Genomic DNA, 13,227 nt, shown 5'->3' with positions numbered 1-13,227 from the left:
GTGCAGTGGCACCATCTCAGCTCACTACAACCTCCAACTTCCTGGTTCAAGCGATTCTCCTGCCTCAGCCTCCCAAGTAGCTGGGATTACAGGCATGTGCCACCACGCCCAGCTAACTTTTGCATTTTTAGTAGAGAGGGGGTTTCACCATGTTGACCAGGCTGGTCTTGAACTCCTGACCTCATGATCCACATGCCTCGGCCTCCCAAAGTACTGGGATTACAGGCCTGAGCCACTGTGCCTGGCCCAGAACTTTTTTTCTGACATCCATCAGGCCATTAAATTGGAAGAAGCCTTCCACCACCGCTCATTTTTATGACACAGAAATTAAAAAGAAATATGCCCTGCTGAGACCACAGGGTGATGGTGCACGGCTTCTGTGCAGAGAGGCGATGTTTTCCTCGGCGTCCCCAGCATAGGGTGCACAGCCCTATTCACCTGCTGCCACCGTGTGTGCCCCCTTCCCTGCGTCCCTGTGGCCCATGTCCCGAGGACTGTGTGCCCTTCCTCCTGCCTCTACCCTGGCTGTCCCCCGCCTGGAGGGCCGTCCAGCCCCTTACCAGCTTCTCATTGTCACCCTCCACAACCCTCGAAGCAGTGCTCCAGGAAAGCCGTCGTGGACGGTGTTGCTTGCAATCTGGATACTCTGCCCTGCGTCTGTCATTGCCTGCCACATGCCTCGCACCCCCCAATTCCAGGAGTACCTGGGGACAGCAACCACTGCGCCACTAACCCCTGGGTCCCTGGTGCCCAGGCACAGGCGGGCAGCAGGCGGGATTTGGCACATGCTTGAAACCGTAGCACTGCACGAGTCGTGTGCTCACCATTGCCCTAACCACCCGTGCTGTCTCCCTAGGGGGAGCCCGGTGAAGCAGGCGAGCCTGGCCTTCCGGGAGAAGGTGGCCCCCCGGTGAGTGAGTGAGCGGGCACTGTGGGAGGGGCGGGGTGCGACCGACAGGCTTGTGGATGGGGTGCTGGGTCAGAGGCTCCAGCTCTGCCTCAGTTTTTCCATCTGCGAAATGGGAGTTGTAACCCCCTCCTTTGCCCATTTCGTGGAATTACCTCGAACAAGATGTGTGATGGGGGAGTGAGCATGTGCACATGTGTGCCTGTGTGTGCCCGCATGTGCACACAGACCTAGCTATGACCACCTCTGCCCAGTGGCCTGCAGGGACTCTGCCCTCTGTAGTGTTTGCTCCCACCCCCTTCATGGGCTGCCATAAATGTAAGGTTGGCTGTTGTCACCTTGTCCCCCTGGACCTTGAGGGCCAAACTAGGAATATCCAGGCGTTCGCAGGCTGGATGAATATTCCCTGTGAGGACGGCCTGAGGGTGGCTCTCAGGCCCAGGACCAGCTGGGCGGACTCGGGTTTCCTGGGGTCCGAGCTCTCCCTCCCCATGAGATCTGGGGTCAGCGAGCACCCCTCGTGGTTTTCACTGACAGGTGTCCGGTCCAGGAGTCAGTCGGTCCCTCCCACCTAGAGCTGAATCAGCCTTTGAGGGCCTCAGAAAGCGAAGGCTCCTCAGGCCCTGCTCGGGGTGCACCCAGGGGCTGACTCTGGATTGGGGTTCAGGGTTGAGGGAGCGACCTGGCATCTGGATCCCTGCAGGGCTCGGCAGAGACTTGGAAAGGGTGGTCTGAATGGGGTGAGAAACAGGGAGGCCCGCTGTGAACAGGCACCTGCCCTGCTCTCTGCGTGGTGATGTGGTCGGCTCGGAGACCTGGACACTGGCCTCTTCCCTCAGGGACCCAAAGGAGAAAGGGGAGAGAAGGGCGAGTCGGGCCCTTCAGGTGCTGCTGGACCCCCTGGACCCAAAGGCCCTCCCGGAGATGACGGTCCCAAAGGCAGCCCTGTGAGTAGTCCGGTCACGACTCGGGGGCCTGCAGCAGGGGCGGGGCTCTGCACGGGCTCATTCTGACTCGCTGGCCGTGCACTCTGCTCAGAGAATAGCTTCAGGACCAAGTCCATGTGTTGGGTAATTTTCCTAGACACTAGAGGTTGTCATACTAGCTACTGAACCAACGTAGCGGAGATGAGACAGAGATGTGGCCTGGTGGAGAAGGCCCTGAGTGGCAGTTCTCTGTGGGCCAGGCGGCCGGCTGAGAGGTGCCAGTGACAGCCAGGCTTTGGGAAGATGCCCCTACCCGTGGCCAGCCCTGATTTTGCATCAGGAGGGGCTTTGGAGAGGAACATTCCCGAAGTCTGAAGGTCTGGGTTCTAGTTGCAGCCTGGAGCTCCCGGGATTGGACCTGTGGGTGGAACACCTGCCCCTGGCAGGGCTCTGGAAATCAAGAGACCAGCTGACCACTGGCCAGTGACCAGTGGCCATGGCCGCTGGCCGGGCTTGCTGGCTCCAGGAGGTGCTGCACAGGGAAGGGTTTCTGGGCCATAAAGCGCACTGGGGTGTTGGGATTGCTAGGAAGTCCTAGGAGCTGGATGGTGGCAGGTGGCCGTCTTGAGGCCGTGACGTGGTCGGCCGCACGTGGTCTCAGTCAGGTTGCCGATGGCCTTGGACGCCTCTTTCTTTGTTCTTTTCAGGGCCCAGTGGGTTTTCCTGGAGATCCCGGTCCCCCTGGAGAGCCTGGCCCCGCGGTAGGTGCTCAAGAGGGCAAAGCCACCGGATACCCACAACGTATCCGGTGGCCTGCCCCTGCCAGCCCCATTTCCCCTCTTTCTGGTTGTTCCTTTTGATGAACTGTCGCTGGGACAGGCAGTTTCCCAAAAGGCCCTCATGTTCTGGTGATCAAAGGAAGAAAACGCCTTTGACCCCTGAGCATGCTGTGTGCTGGCACTGGGATGAGTCGGGGTTTTGGGAAGGGGCTGGAGATGCATTGGGAGCTCAGGGTGCCACCTGGGGGTCACCAAGGAGCTCGCTTTTGTCCTCACAGGGTCAAGATGGTCCCCCTGGTGACAAAGGAGACGATGGTGAACCCGGACAGACGGTGAGTCTGCAATCTGGGCCGGCTTCCTGGTGGAGGCGTCAGTGTATTCTTGGGACTTTGCACCTTGTTTGGCTCATTTCTGGGAAAAACTCCAACCTAGTTGATATTGATTCCCTGATGATATTGATTCCCATACAATATTGCTTCCCTTACGACATTGATTCTGGAAAGTGACGGGCTCATGACCTCCCTCTGAGATGCATGTGCTGTCCCAGAAGCAGGGCTTCCACGACCTGCCACGGGCTTGTGCGGGAACATCAGGTCTTACCCACAGCCCCGCCTGGCAGGGCCAGTGGCCCCCCTCACCGAGCTGTTCCTGCCTTACCTTGACTGAGATCACACTGGACATTGCATCCCACGCTTGACGTTGAGTGTTGTAGACACTGCATCAAGCCCAGATTGTCTCTCTGGGACAGGCCGACCCCCACGGCCCTGGGCAGGGCTGGGCCTGAAGGTGGCCCCTGAGGCCTCATAGGCTCCCTTGCCCCACCCTGCACCCAGCCTGGCCAAGCACAGGGGACCGTGGACCGAGGACAGAGGCCCTGTAACCGACTTGAGAGGAGCGTCCACTCAGAGAAGGGGTTAGGGATGGAGCCCCGGGCTCAGTTTCCCCAACAGCTTCCCCCGTTCCAGCACTGCGCGGCCTGTGTCCCTGCTTCTGCCAAAGGGGATGCCAGTGCCTCCTCCCTGCCCGGGTTGTGGGGACTGAATCAATCGTGGTGTATCTGGAGTCAGCACTACGAGTCGGAAAGCTCTCTTCCAAAATGCAGAAAACCCAGGGGATGGGAGTCGGGGTTCCTTACGCTGTCACAGTCTGGGTGTGACACTCTCTGAGGACCCTCTGTGCCAGCCCGCAAGGAAGAGAGAGCAGCTGCAGAGCTGGCTGAGCAGACGGTAGACTGAAATCTCTGCGTGTTTTGCCTGGACTGATTCAAACGGTCCTCAATTCCTGACTCACTGCTCTTTCTCCCAATACCAGGGATCCCCCGGCCCTACTGGTGAACCAGGCCCATCCGGGCCTCCAGGAAAAAGGGTAAATAATTCTGTGAGCACGTCCTGGCTGTCAGCGCCGTGCATGAAGCACCCTGCCCCTCCCTGTTGTCTTTTGCTTGGGCCCTGGGTGCTCCAAGCCGCACTGATGAGGAAGGGCTTGGGGCGGCGTGTTCTCCGCTCAGCCTCCACCACATCACCACAAAATCACAGACGTGCCAGGTCCACGCAGCTGCTCCTTTTAGGACAGGCTGGCTGCTGACACCGTCAGTGTATCCACTGTGGGAGAAAGACCCACAAAGCTGCAAGTCCTTGTCCCCTGGCTCAGGTTTTACCGAAAAGCCAGAATAAAAAGAGAAGGCACCCTTTGCAGACTGAGCGGCCCAGCCACTTGCTGGGGCTGTGGGAAACAGGAGGCCAGGTGGAACTCTCGGCATGCACTGCGTCTTCCCACGTGGCCCGAGAGGCCTTTACCTGGAACTGGAGTGTGTAGGACTCGTGCTGGGGCCCCGTGTCGCTGCAGGCAGCCTGGGAGCAGCCTCCGTGACCCTGCGCCCTGCCCTCCTGCCCAGCACACCCTGAGCTCACCCCTCTGCCACCGCAGGCCACGCTCTGCCACCGCAGGCCACGCTCTGCCACCGCAGGCCACGCTCTGCCACCGCAGGCCACGCTCTGCCACCACAGGCCACGCTCACCACCTGTTGTTCCCTTGCTTGTTTCAGGGTCCCCCGGGCCCTGCAGGCCCCGAAGGCAGACAGGGAGAGAAAGGAGCCAAGGTAACGTGCTTTGGGGCCAGGCTGTGACCACGTAGACCTCCCCGAAGGGAGCCCAGTGGGTGGGGAGTAGATAAACATGTGGGCAGAGAAGGTCACGGAGGCCGAGAGTGGCCACCCCAGGGGCACCTGGCTCATGGCCTACCTGGAGAAGTGACTGGTTCTCTCTGGAGGAGGCAGCCACGTGGTGGCCACAAGACTGGGACCGTCTGCCCTGCCAGCCTGAGGGAGGAGGCGGGGTGGGGGGTGATGGAGTCAGGGAGCCCAGGGCTGAGTTCTGCTGTCCTCTGGCACCCACCCACCTCGTGCCTGGTCTTCGAGCCGGCCATGCCCCAGCCACTGAGCTTTGAAGTGGACCGTGTCCGATGGTGACTGGTGCGGGGCACCTGGAGAAGATGGGATGCCATCGCCCGTACAGTTAGCTTGGGGCCTGGTCCGGGAGCACACGGGAAGCTCTTCTCTCAGCGAGGTGATGGCGGTCCGGCCTGGGGCTGTTTGCCTCCCTCCTGGAGACGCCTGTCATTAAGTGAGACGGGGAAGCTTGAGGGGCTTCACCTCTGCCTCGGCCGTGGCCCTGTGATGACTGGGCTGTGGTTGGCGTGGTCAGCGGAGGCTGGGGATCCCTACTGGCTGGGGAAATGATTGGGATGGAGACTTGGCCAGGGCAGGCTCCAGAAGGAATGTGGAGAATCAGGACAGCCCTGGATGTCTGGGGTCATCCAGTGCTCTCCCAGAGGTGCCCAGGGTTTCCGAGCAGTGGTCCCGGGCTGGGGTGCCTGGAGCCTAGAGCCCTGAACCCCATTCTGCCCTCTGCCGCTCTGCAGGGAGAAGCCGGCTTGGAAGGCCCTCCTGGGAAGACTGGCCCCATTGGCCCCCAGGGGGCCCCTGGGAAGCCTGGTCCTGATGGCCTTCGAGGGATCCCTGGCCCTGTGGTGAGTAGGTTGGGAGGGGCGGAGTGTGCTGAGTGGAGGGACAAGGGGCTCGGGGACTCATGGGGAGCGTGTCTGTGTTTCAGGGTGAACAAGGTCTCCCAGGATCCCCAGGCCCGGATGGTCCCCCGGGCCCCATGGTGAGTGACATGCCCCATGGTGGGGGTAGGGTAGGGGTGAGTTTGCCACCTGATACCTGTGGGATGAGGACTGTGATCTCTCTGCCTCCTCCCACAGGGTCCCCCAGGACTTCCCGGCCTCAAAGGAGATTCTGGTCCCAAAGGTGAAAAGGTAAGAGCCACCGCCACTCCCTGGCAGTTGTGACTTGGGGCCTTCGCATTTGTGACCCTGGGTTTCAAACTCAACAAGCCCTTGATCTGCCACCCGAATGTGTCCAGCACCCACCGCAGGCTGGTTGTGGATCCCCCGAGAGGTGATGAAACAAAGGGAAATAGACACGCTGTGTGTGAGGCTTGGACCCTGCCTTTGGGGAGTCCTGAGCAGTTTAGGGGATCCCGGAGGCCCCTGCGGTGTTGATGGAGAACCTTCCGGCAAGGCAGAGCCCCCGGCTGATGGGCATCCAGGCTCCAGGAGCCGCTGCTCTCCCTGCGCTCAGCGGCCTCAGATCCTGCCCGCAGGCGGGGTGGGGGCATCTCTGCAGCAGGAGCAAAGCCTTTTATTTTTCCTGGCTGCTGGGGACTGCTTTCTGCTGCACTGATTTATTCACAAACATAAGAGGTCCTCAGGAGCCAGATGGTCGTATATGAAGCAAAAGCCAGCGAGGGCCCTCTCATTTCCACTCTGACGTCTGCCACCACCCGCTGCGCCCCCAGCCCCGAGGCGAATGAGAGCTGGGGCGTCCCTGTGGGGCTTTCCGTGGGCTCCTAGAAGACAGACAGAGACGGCACCTGTCACGGATTCTTCTTTTTAAAAAAGCAGCAGATGACTGTGGTGTCTCCCGTACTCTGCACCTTTCTTTCTGTCAGCCCACAACCTCTGCTTTAGTTCCGGAGAGGAGCAGGCGTGGGGGTCTGCCAGACAGAAACGGAGAGTGTGTGTGAAGAGAAAGAGCCAGACGGTACCACTCCGGAAACCCGTTCATCACTTCGTCTGTCTGTGTCCGTGCCTCCCTGTCTGTCTGTAGACAGGACTCTGGCCAGTGGAGGGCCGCCTGGGACCTGCTGTCTCATCACCAGCCTCTCCGTTGAGCTTATTCCCCGTTCCGGGAGGCTGACGTGACGTTGAGGTTCCTGTGCCGTGGCTGGCTGTGTGCCGACTGGCCCACCGTGGCACGGGTGACATGTGGCTCCTCAAATGTCCCTTCCTGTCTTCATTCTCCCACAGGGTCACCCAGGCCTGATTGGGCTCATCGGTCCTCCGGGTGAACAGGGTGAGAAGGGCGACCGAGGTCTCCCCGGCCCCCAGGGCTCCTCCGGTCCTAAGGGAGAACAGGTGCGTGAGATGGCACTTCTTGTGTGTGGGCTGTCGAACGGCATTTTAGATCCCCGGGGCAGGCACCTGGGGACCCAAGGCCCATGAGAGCCCGAGGGACGTCCGCATGTCGGTTGAGTCCGGTCATCCTGCTTGGCAGATGGGAACGTGGAAGGGCTGGGCTCACCCAGGTGCACAGGGAGCTGGGCAGAGCCATCTCCCAGCCCCATGCCCAGACTGGCAGGCGGAGCTTCCTCCACATGACCGTGGCGGCCCCCAGAGCTGGAGGGACTTGGAAGTCAGGTCATTCTGCCCGGTTCCCAGCTGGTGGGAAAGCCTGTCCGTCATCTGCCGCTTGCCCAGGAGGTCACTGATGACAACCAGCCATGTTTGCCAGGGCTGTGGGCAGAGTGGCGGTTCCGGCCCCTGCTTCCACCTCCCCCAGCTGCCCCCAGACACCCCTGGAAGCCACTGTAGCTTATGGGAGTTTGCAGCCTCTGTAAGTCATAGCCAAGGAGACCCCATGCAGAGAGCTTCACTCTGTCCAACTGAGTGACTTGGAAGTGGCCTGGAGAGGGTGACATATGCCATGGATGCAGGAGAGGGGACAAGGTGACCCTCGAAGTCTCTGTCCTTCCCCCGTGAGGGCCATGGGTCCTCATTCCCACGTGGGAATCTTTCCATCCCCAGCAAGGTGTGATAGACACACACACAGAGCACGCTGTGCCTACCAGCACACATGTCTCATAGAATGTGGAGGACGGGCCAGGAGCAGATGGAGCCCCTGGAGGCTGGGAGTGAGGTGGCGCCCCCACTGTGGGCCGCGGAAAGGTTGCGGGACATTGCTGAAGGATGGAGCTCAGTGCAGGCCCTGCCTTTTGGCCATTGTCCTCCGTGCCATTGACTGTTCTCCTCGGCCAGCATTCCCTGAAGTCCTCAGTGGCCTGGGGGACAACAGGGAGTTTCTGGCAACCCGGCCGAGGGAGCAGTGCTGGGGGCTGGCAGCCCTGTGGGGGATGCTCAGGCCAGCCTGGGTTAAAGGGTCCCCTGACACACACAGCCCGGAATCAGAGAGCAGCCACAGGAGGCTGCTGAGGGGCCAAAGGGGCACCCTGGGGAAGGGACGGGGGAGCTGAGGGGTGTGGCAGGATGCACGGTGGCAGCCCCATGGCTCCGCCTTGTCTGAAGGTGATGACCTGTGTTTTCTGCTCCGTTTCAGGGTATCACTGGTCCTTCTGGCCCGATTGGACCTCCTGGGCCCCCTGGCCTGCCGGTGTGTATCTGGGAGGGGTGTGGTCGTTTCCCGGAGGGCAGGGAGTGGGGGCGAGCCTTGCGGCCTCAGTGTGGAGCTGGAGAATTGTAGAAAAGTCGCACAAGAAGCCGGAACTGGGGCCTCCAGGGTAGATTTGCCTGTTAACTCAACTTTGGGCTTCCAGGGGACAGAAGAAAGGCAGTGGGGTTGCTCAGCCCTGGCTTCGGGCAGGGAAGACGGGGCGGGAACTGTCTGTGGCCACTGCAGGGAACGAGGCCACTTGTCCGTAGGTGTCTGGGGAGGGTGAGGAAGTAGTAGTTGGCTCTCCAGCCTTCCCAATTTCTAGAAGCAGGGCCAGCATGGCCCAGACACGCGGAGTTAGCGCCTCTCCTGTGGCACCATTGCCTGGGTCTCACATGGCTGGGCCATCCTTCCCAGGACGTCCCTGCAGCCGCTGCGGCAGGGGCACCTGGCCCACGGGGACCTGCTCCTGCTGTGTGCTATCAGAGAGGGCTGGGGGTGCATTTTGTTAGCCCCTTCTGAGCCAGGACACGCTCTTTTCCACTGTTCCCCCCACCCCCCACAGCTGCCTGAGCTGTGGTTTCCTAGCCAGAGCAGGTGGTTGGCTGGCCGGGTGCAGGCAGGACCACCCTGTGTCTCCCTGAGGGGTGAGCGCCAGCCAGGCCCCGACCCTCCTCCCACTCTAGCTGGGCAAGTGCAATTGTAGACTCCTGAGGGGGACATGGGTGGGAGAGGGCAAGACCAGCTGGGCAGGACACGGAGCACCGTAGGGCTGGAGCTGACGCCCGGCTCCCTGATGCTCTGCCCTCCTCTCTCTGCAGGGTCCACCTGGTCCAAAAGGTGCTAAGGGCTCCTCGGTAAGTGACACGCTGCCCTGGCCAGGCCATGTGCCTGGGAGGTGGGGGAGGGCGGCGGGCCCCCTGGCACAGGAGCAAACCACCTGGACACCCGTCCCAGCTCAGGTCCTGCCGCTCACCATCCTAAAGTGACTCCAGCATGGCAGACCGAGGTGTACAGGCTGCTCAGCCCCTGCGCTGGGAAGGGCTGCATCCTGCTGTGTTCTCTGTCAGGGATCCAGGGGGTACAGGGGTCTCTGCCATTCTCTTCTCTCCTGTGGCTGTGAGGGCCACCTCCCCCACACGGGTCTCCAGGGACCACTCTAAAGCTGAAGGTGGATTCAGAGTCCCCTCATCTTTGTGACCAACGGTTGATTCTTTTCCGTTTCCCCAGGGTCCAACCGGCCCAAAGGGTGAGGCAGGCCACCCAGGACCCCCAGGCCCCCCGGTAAGTAGCCCCTGAAGCCCAGGAAGGGGGTGGGGTCTCTGGCTAGCTCTGAGGGAATCGAGAAAGAACTGTGTGTGTGACTCCTCCTGAGACTCCTGAAGCCCGTGTGGCATGCCCGGGCTCGTCGCTGGGGCGCAGCAGGGAAACAGTCACACAGGTGTCCACAGGCAGCTCACAGGCCAACTGGCCCTGGAAGAGCAGCTAGCCAGGAGAGAGAGGATACATGTGTGTGTGTGCTGTGTGTGTGCAAACGTGTGTGCATAGCGTGTGAATGTGTATATGCGTGTGTGAATGTATGGGCATATGTGTATATGTGCATGTCTGTATGTGTGCATACATCGTGTATATGTGCATGCATGCATAATATGTGTGTACATGGTCTGTGTGCATGTGTATGGGTATGCATGTGTATATGGGGGGCACATGCGTGTGTACATGTGTAGTGTATGTGCATGTGTGTGTGTTTATATTGCGTATGTGCATGCATGGCATGTATTTGTGTGTACATGTGTATGTATGTGTGTACATGCATACCTGGGATATGTGTGTATGTGTGCATTTATAATGTGTATGTGCATGCGTGTGTATTTATGTGTGTGTGCATGTGTGTGTACATTTATAATGTGTGTGTGCACGCATAGGTGTGTGTGTTGGGATGGGGAGCACTAAATAAGGCCCTCGAGGTGCAGGGTGAAGCCAGTTTGAACCAGCACACACAAGTGCACTCTTAGACACCCCCCTTTGGTTGTGGAGTCTCTCAGCTCCCATGGTCATCTTAGCTAGGGCCTCCAGGGAGTGAATGGCTCCTTGCCTTAGGAGGGACTCATGTGGCTGCCCTGTGTTCAGCCCCAGCTAAGGCTGCAGAGGCAAGAGAGGGGAGACCTTGTCCCTTTCCTAAGGCTTAGCCTTTCATGTGGCTGAGGGCAGGATGGCAGGTGCAAGCCCCAGGCTGCATGCTGTTAAGTTTCAGCCCTAGAGAGAAAGGGAAGAGGGATTAGAGGCGCGGCTTAGAGGCAAGAGGTGTTCAGTGCTGGCAAGAAGCTGGCAGTGGGGATGGGCGTGGGATGTTCCAGAAACTGGAGGAAGGAAGAAAACAGTGCCAAGGTGGACAGATGTCCACATAGCCCAGGTCTCCAGGCCCCGGGGGGCACCTGCAGATGTGGCCCCCGCTGTCCCTGCTCTGTTCCTGTCCTGGGACCCATCCCCTCCTCCATCACCCACCACTGCCCCTGTCCTGCCCCAGGGCCCCCCGGGCGAGGTCATCCAGCCCCTGCCGATCCAGGCGTCCAGGACTCGGAGGAACATCGACGCCAGCCAGCTGCTGGACGATGGGAACGTCGAGAACTACGTGGACTACGCGGACGGCATGGAAGAGATCTTCGGCTCGCTCAACTCCCTGAAGCTGGAGATCGAACAGATGAAGCGGCCCCTGGGCACGCAGCAGAACCCCGCCCGCACCTGCAAGGACCTGCAGCTCTGCCACCCTGACTTCCCAGATGGTGAGGGCCCCACCAAAGCAGGGCAGGTCTGGCCCCACAAAGCGGGCATGGACCTGCAAGACACATGGAGTGTGGCAAGGACAGCTCAGCCAGGCACAGCAGAAAGGACAGGACGGGCAGCAGCAGCCTCCCCATCCGTGGGGCAGGGGTGCATAAGAGCCTCCCCGCCTGGAGTTTATGGAGGCATCTCAGGGTGAGGCTGAGTGCAGAGGCCAAGGCTTTGAGCTCAGACCCACCAGGTTCTCATCTGGTCTTAGCCATTTTCTGGCTGGTGACCTGCTTGAACCTCGTGTTCCTGACCTCTCCAATGGTAATAAAAACATCTGTCTGGAAGAGGACAGAGCTGCAGGAGACAGTGCATGAGAGGCCTTTGGCTGGCACAGTGCCAGTGGATGTGAGGGTCAGTGCCAGCTGGAAGGGTCAGTGCAGCGGAAGTGAGGGTCAGTGTCAGCTGAAGAAAGGGTCAGTGCCGGCAGAAGTGAGGGTCAGTGCCGGCGGAAGTGAGGGTCAGTGCCGGCAGAAGTGAGGGTCAGTGCCGGCAGAAGTGAGGGTCAGTGCCGGCGGAAGTAATGGTCAGTGCCAGGCAGAAGTGAGGGTCAGTGCCGGCGGAAGTGAGGGTCAGTGCCGGCGGAAGTGAGGGTCAGTGCCGCCGGAAGTGAGGGTCAGTGCCGGCGGAAGTGAGGGTCAGTGTCTGGACTGGCATCGGACGCTGCACTCGGGCAAACAGTCTTCAAACTCTGCAATACCATAAAAACGCATCCTCCTTCTCATTGTCATTGCATCAGGCACCAACTGAAGGATAAAATCACACGAGCTTGTCTCTCCCTGGGAAGTCTGAACGTCCCCCCTACAAGATTCGAGGGATGTTGTAGTTCCAGTAGACTCTGATCCCACATGCATGGATTTCCAGAGTTCCTTCCAGAACCCTCTCTGCATTTCTGTCCGCCCAGAGCGTGGGCTGGACTCCAACCCTCCCGGCCACCAGAACACGTACCCAGTTGCTTCATGCCCCAGCTGTGTTCTTGGTGAATGAGTTTGTCCACATCTCTTTATGGGCCCAGCAGGGAAAACAAAATGCAATAAAGCAAACCCCAGAAAGGCCCGTGTTGGCAGCATTCCTAGGGCATGCATTTTAACTGCTCGGCTGAAATGTCGTAGCGGCTTCCGGAACCATCCAGGGAGCAATCCTCATGAATCTGCCTGCCTCCCTCCCCGTCTCTGAAATCCAGGTGAATACTGGGTCGATCCTAACCAAGGATGCTCCAGGGATTCCTTCAAGGTTTACTGCAACTTCACGGCTGGGGGCTCAACGTGCGTCTTCCCCGACAAGAAGTCCGAAGGGGTGAGTGGCTGTGTCCCTCGATGGCCCCAGTGGGGCATTTGTCACGTACAGGGCCATGCTGAGGGCTTCAAGCATTTCTTGTCTAGGCAGCTTTAAGACCAAAAGCCAGAAATGAATCAGTTTCACAAGTTAAACTGTTCTTCTAGAGGTATATCTTCAACTGTTTTAAGACATTTTTTAGCAATAAAATAGGTTTGTGCAGCCTGGGTCGGGGAAGGTTGGAGGGATTTCCACCTGCCGCCCAGGGCCGGGACGTCACTCACCAGTGAATAAAAGCTTTTCTCCAGTGACTCTGGTCCCACTGACCTGAGACCCCTGTTAAAACCCTTTGAAGGAATTGGGGGTCAGGTATAATAACATGACCTCAAGACATCTTCCAGAGGCTGTCCTTTGCCCTAATTCTCCTCCTGACAGCTTTGTTTTAAAGTCTGTTTAGTAAAGAATTCAGGATGGGGAGCTAGGCTCTAATTCGTTGAGAGAGATTTCACGGCATGTCACTTAAATACCCAGTTCTGTGGCCTTTCAGAGGCCGTGGCTCTGTGGCAGGAGTTTGTGTGCATGTGGGGGGGTGCATGTGGCGTGTGGATGTGTAATGTGTGAATGGTGAGTGTCACACATGGTGTGTGTGTGGATGGTCTGTGGTGCATGTGGGTGGGCGTGTGGATAGAATGTGGATGGGTGTGGGTGGGTGTGTGGACGGTCTGTGGTGCGTGTGGGTGGGTGTGTGGGTAGAATGTGGGTGTGTGTGGGTGGGTGTGGGTG

The 13,227-nt window shown here is 59.4% G+C and overlaps 1 protein-coding gene across 2 annotated transcripts in view; it reads left to right on the top strand.

Moving 5' to 3' along the window:
• COL5A1 (collagen type V alpha 1 chain) overlaps positions 1–13,227 on the top strand; it is a 197,390-nt gene that overhangs the window by 166,512 nt on the left and 17,651 nt on the right. For both annotated transcript variants that reach the window (XM_017513083.2, XM_017513082.2), the window contains exons 49-63: positions 857–910; positions 1,747–1,854; positions 2,541–2,594; positions 2,891–2,944; positions 3,924–3,977; positions 4,657–4,710; positions 5,532–5,639; positions 5,723–5,776; positions 5,874–5,927; positions 6,981–7,088; positions 8,287–8,340; positions 9,162–9,197; positions 9,571–9,624; positions 10,868–11,123; positions 12,353–12,465. In XM_017513083.2, the coding sequence (XP_017368572.1) occupies positions 857–910; positions 1,747–1,854; positions 2,541–2,594; positions 2,891–2,944; positions 3,924–3,977; positions 4,657–4,710; positions 5,532–5,639; positions 5,723–5,776; positions 5,874–5,927; positions 6,981–7,088; positions 8,287–8,340; positions 9,162–9,197; positions 9,571–9,624; positions 10,868–11,123; positions 12,353–12,465 (1,215 nt within the window). The remainder of the gene's footprint in view (positions 1–856; positions 911–1,746; positions 1,855–2,540; positions 2,595–2,890; positions 2,945–3,923; positions 3,978–4,656; positions 4,711–5,531; positions 5,640–5,722; positions 5,777–5,873; positions 5,928–6,980; positions 7,089–8,286; positions 8,341–9,161; positions 9,198–9,570; positions 9,625–10,867; positions 11,124–12,352; positions 12,466–13,227) is intronic.

Source organism: Cebus imitator, unplaced genomic scaffold (genome assembly GCF_001604975.1).
Source record: "Cebus imitator isolate Cc_AM_T3 unplaced genomic scaffold, Cebus_imitator-1.0 Scaffold486, whole genome shotgun sequence".
NCBI classification, from domain to species: Eukaryota; Metazoa; Chordata; class Mammalia; order Primates; family Cebidae; genus Cebus; species Cebus imitator.
This window is presented reverse-complemented; position numbering and strand designations above follow the sequence as displayed.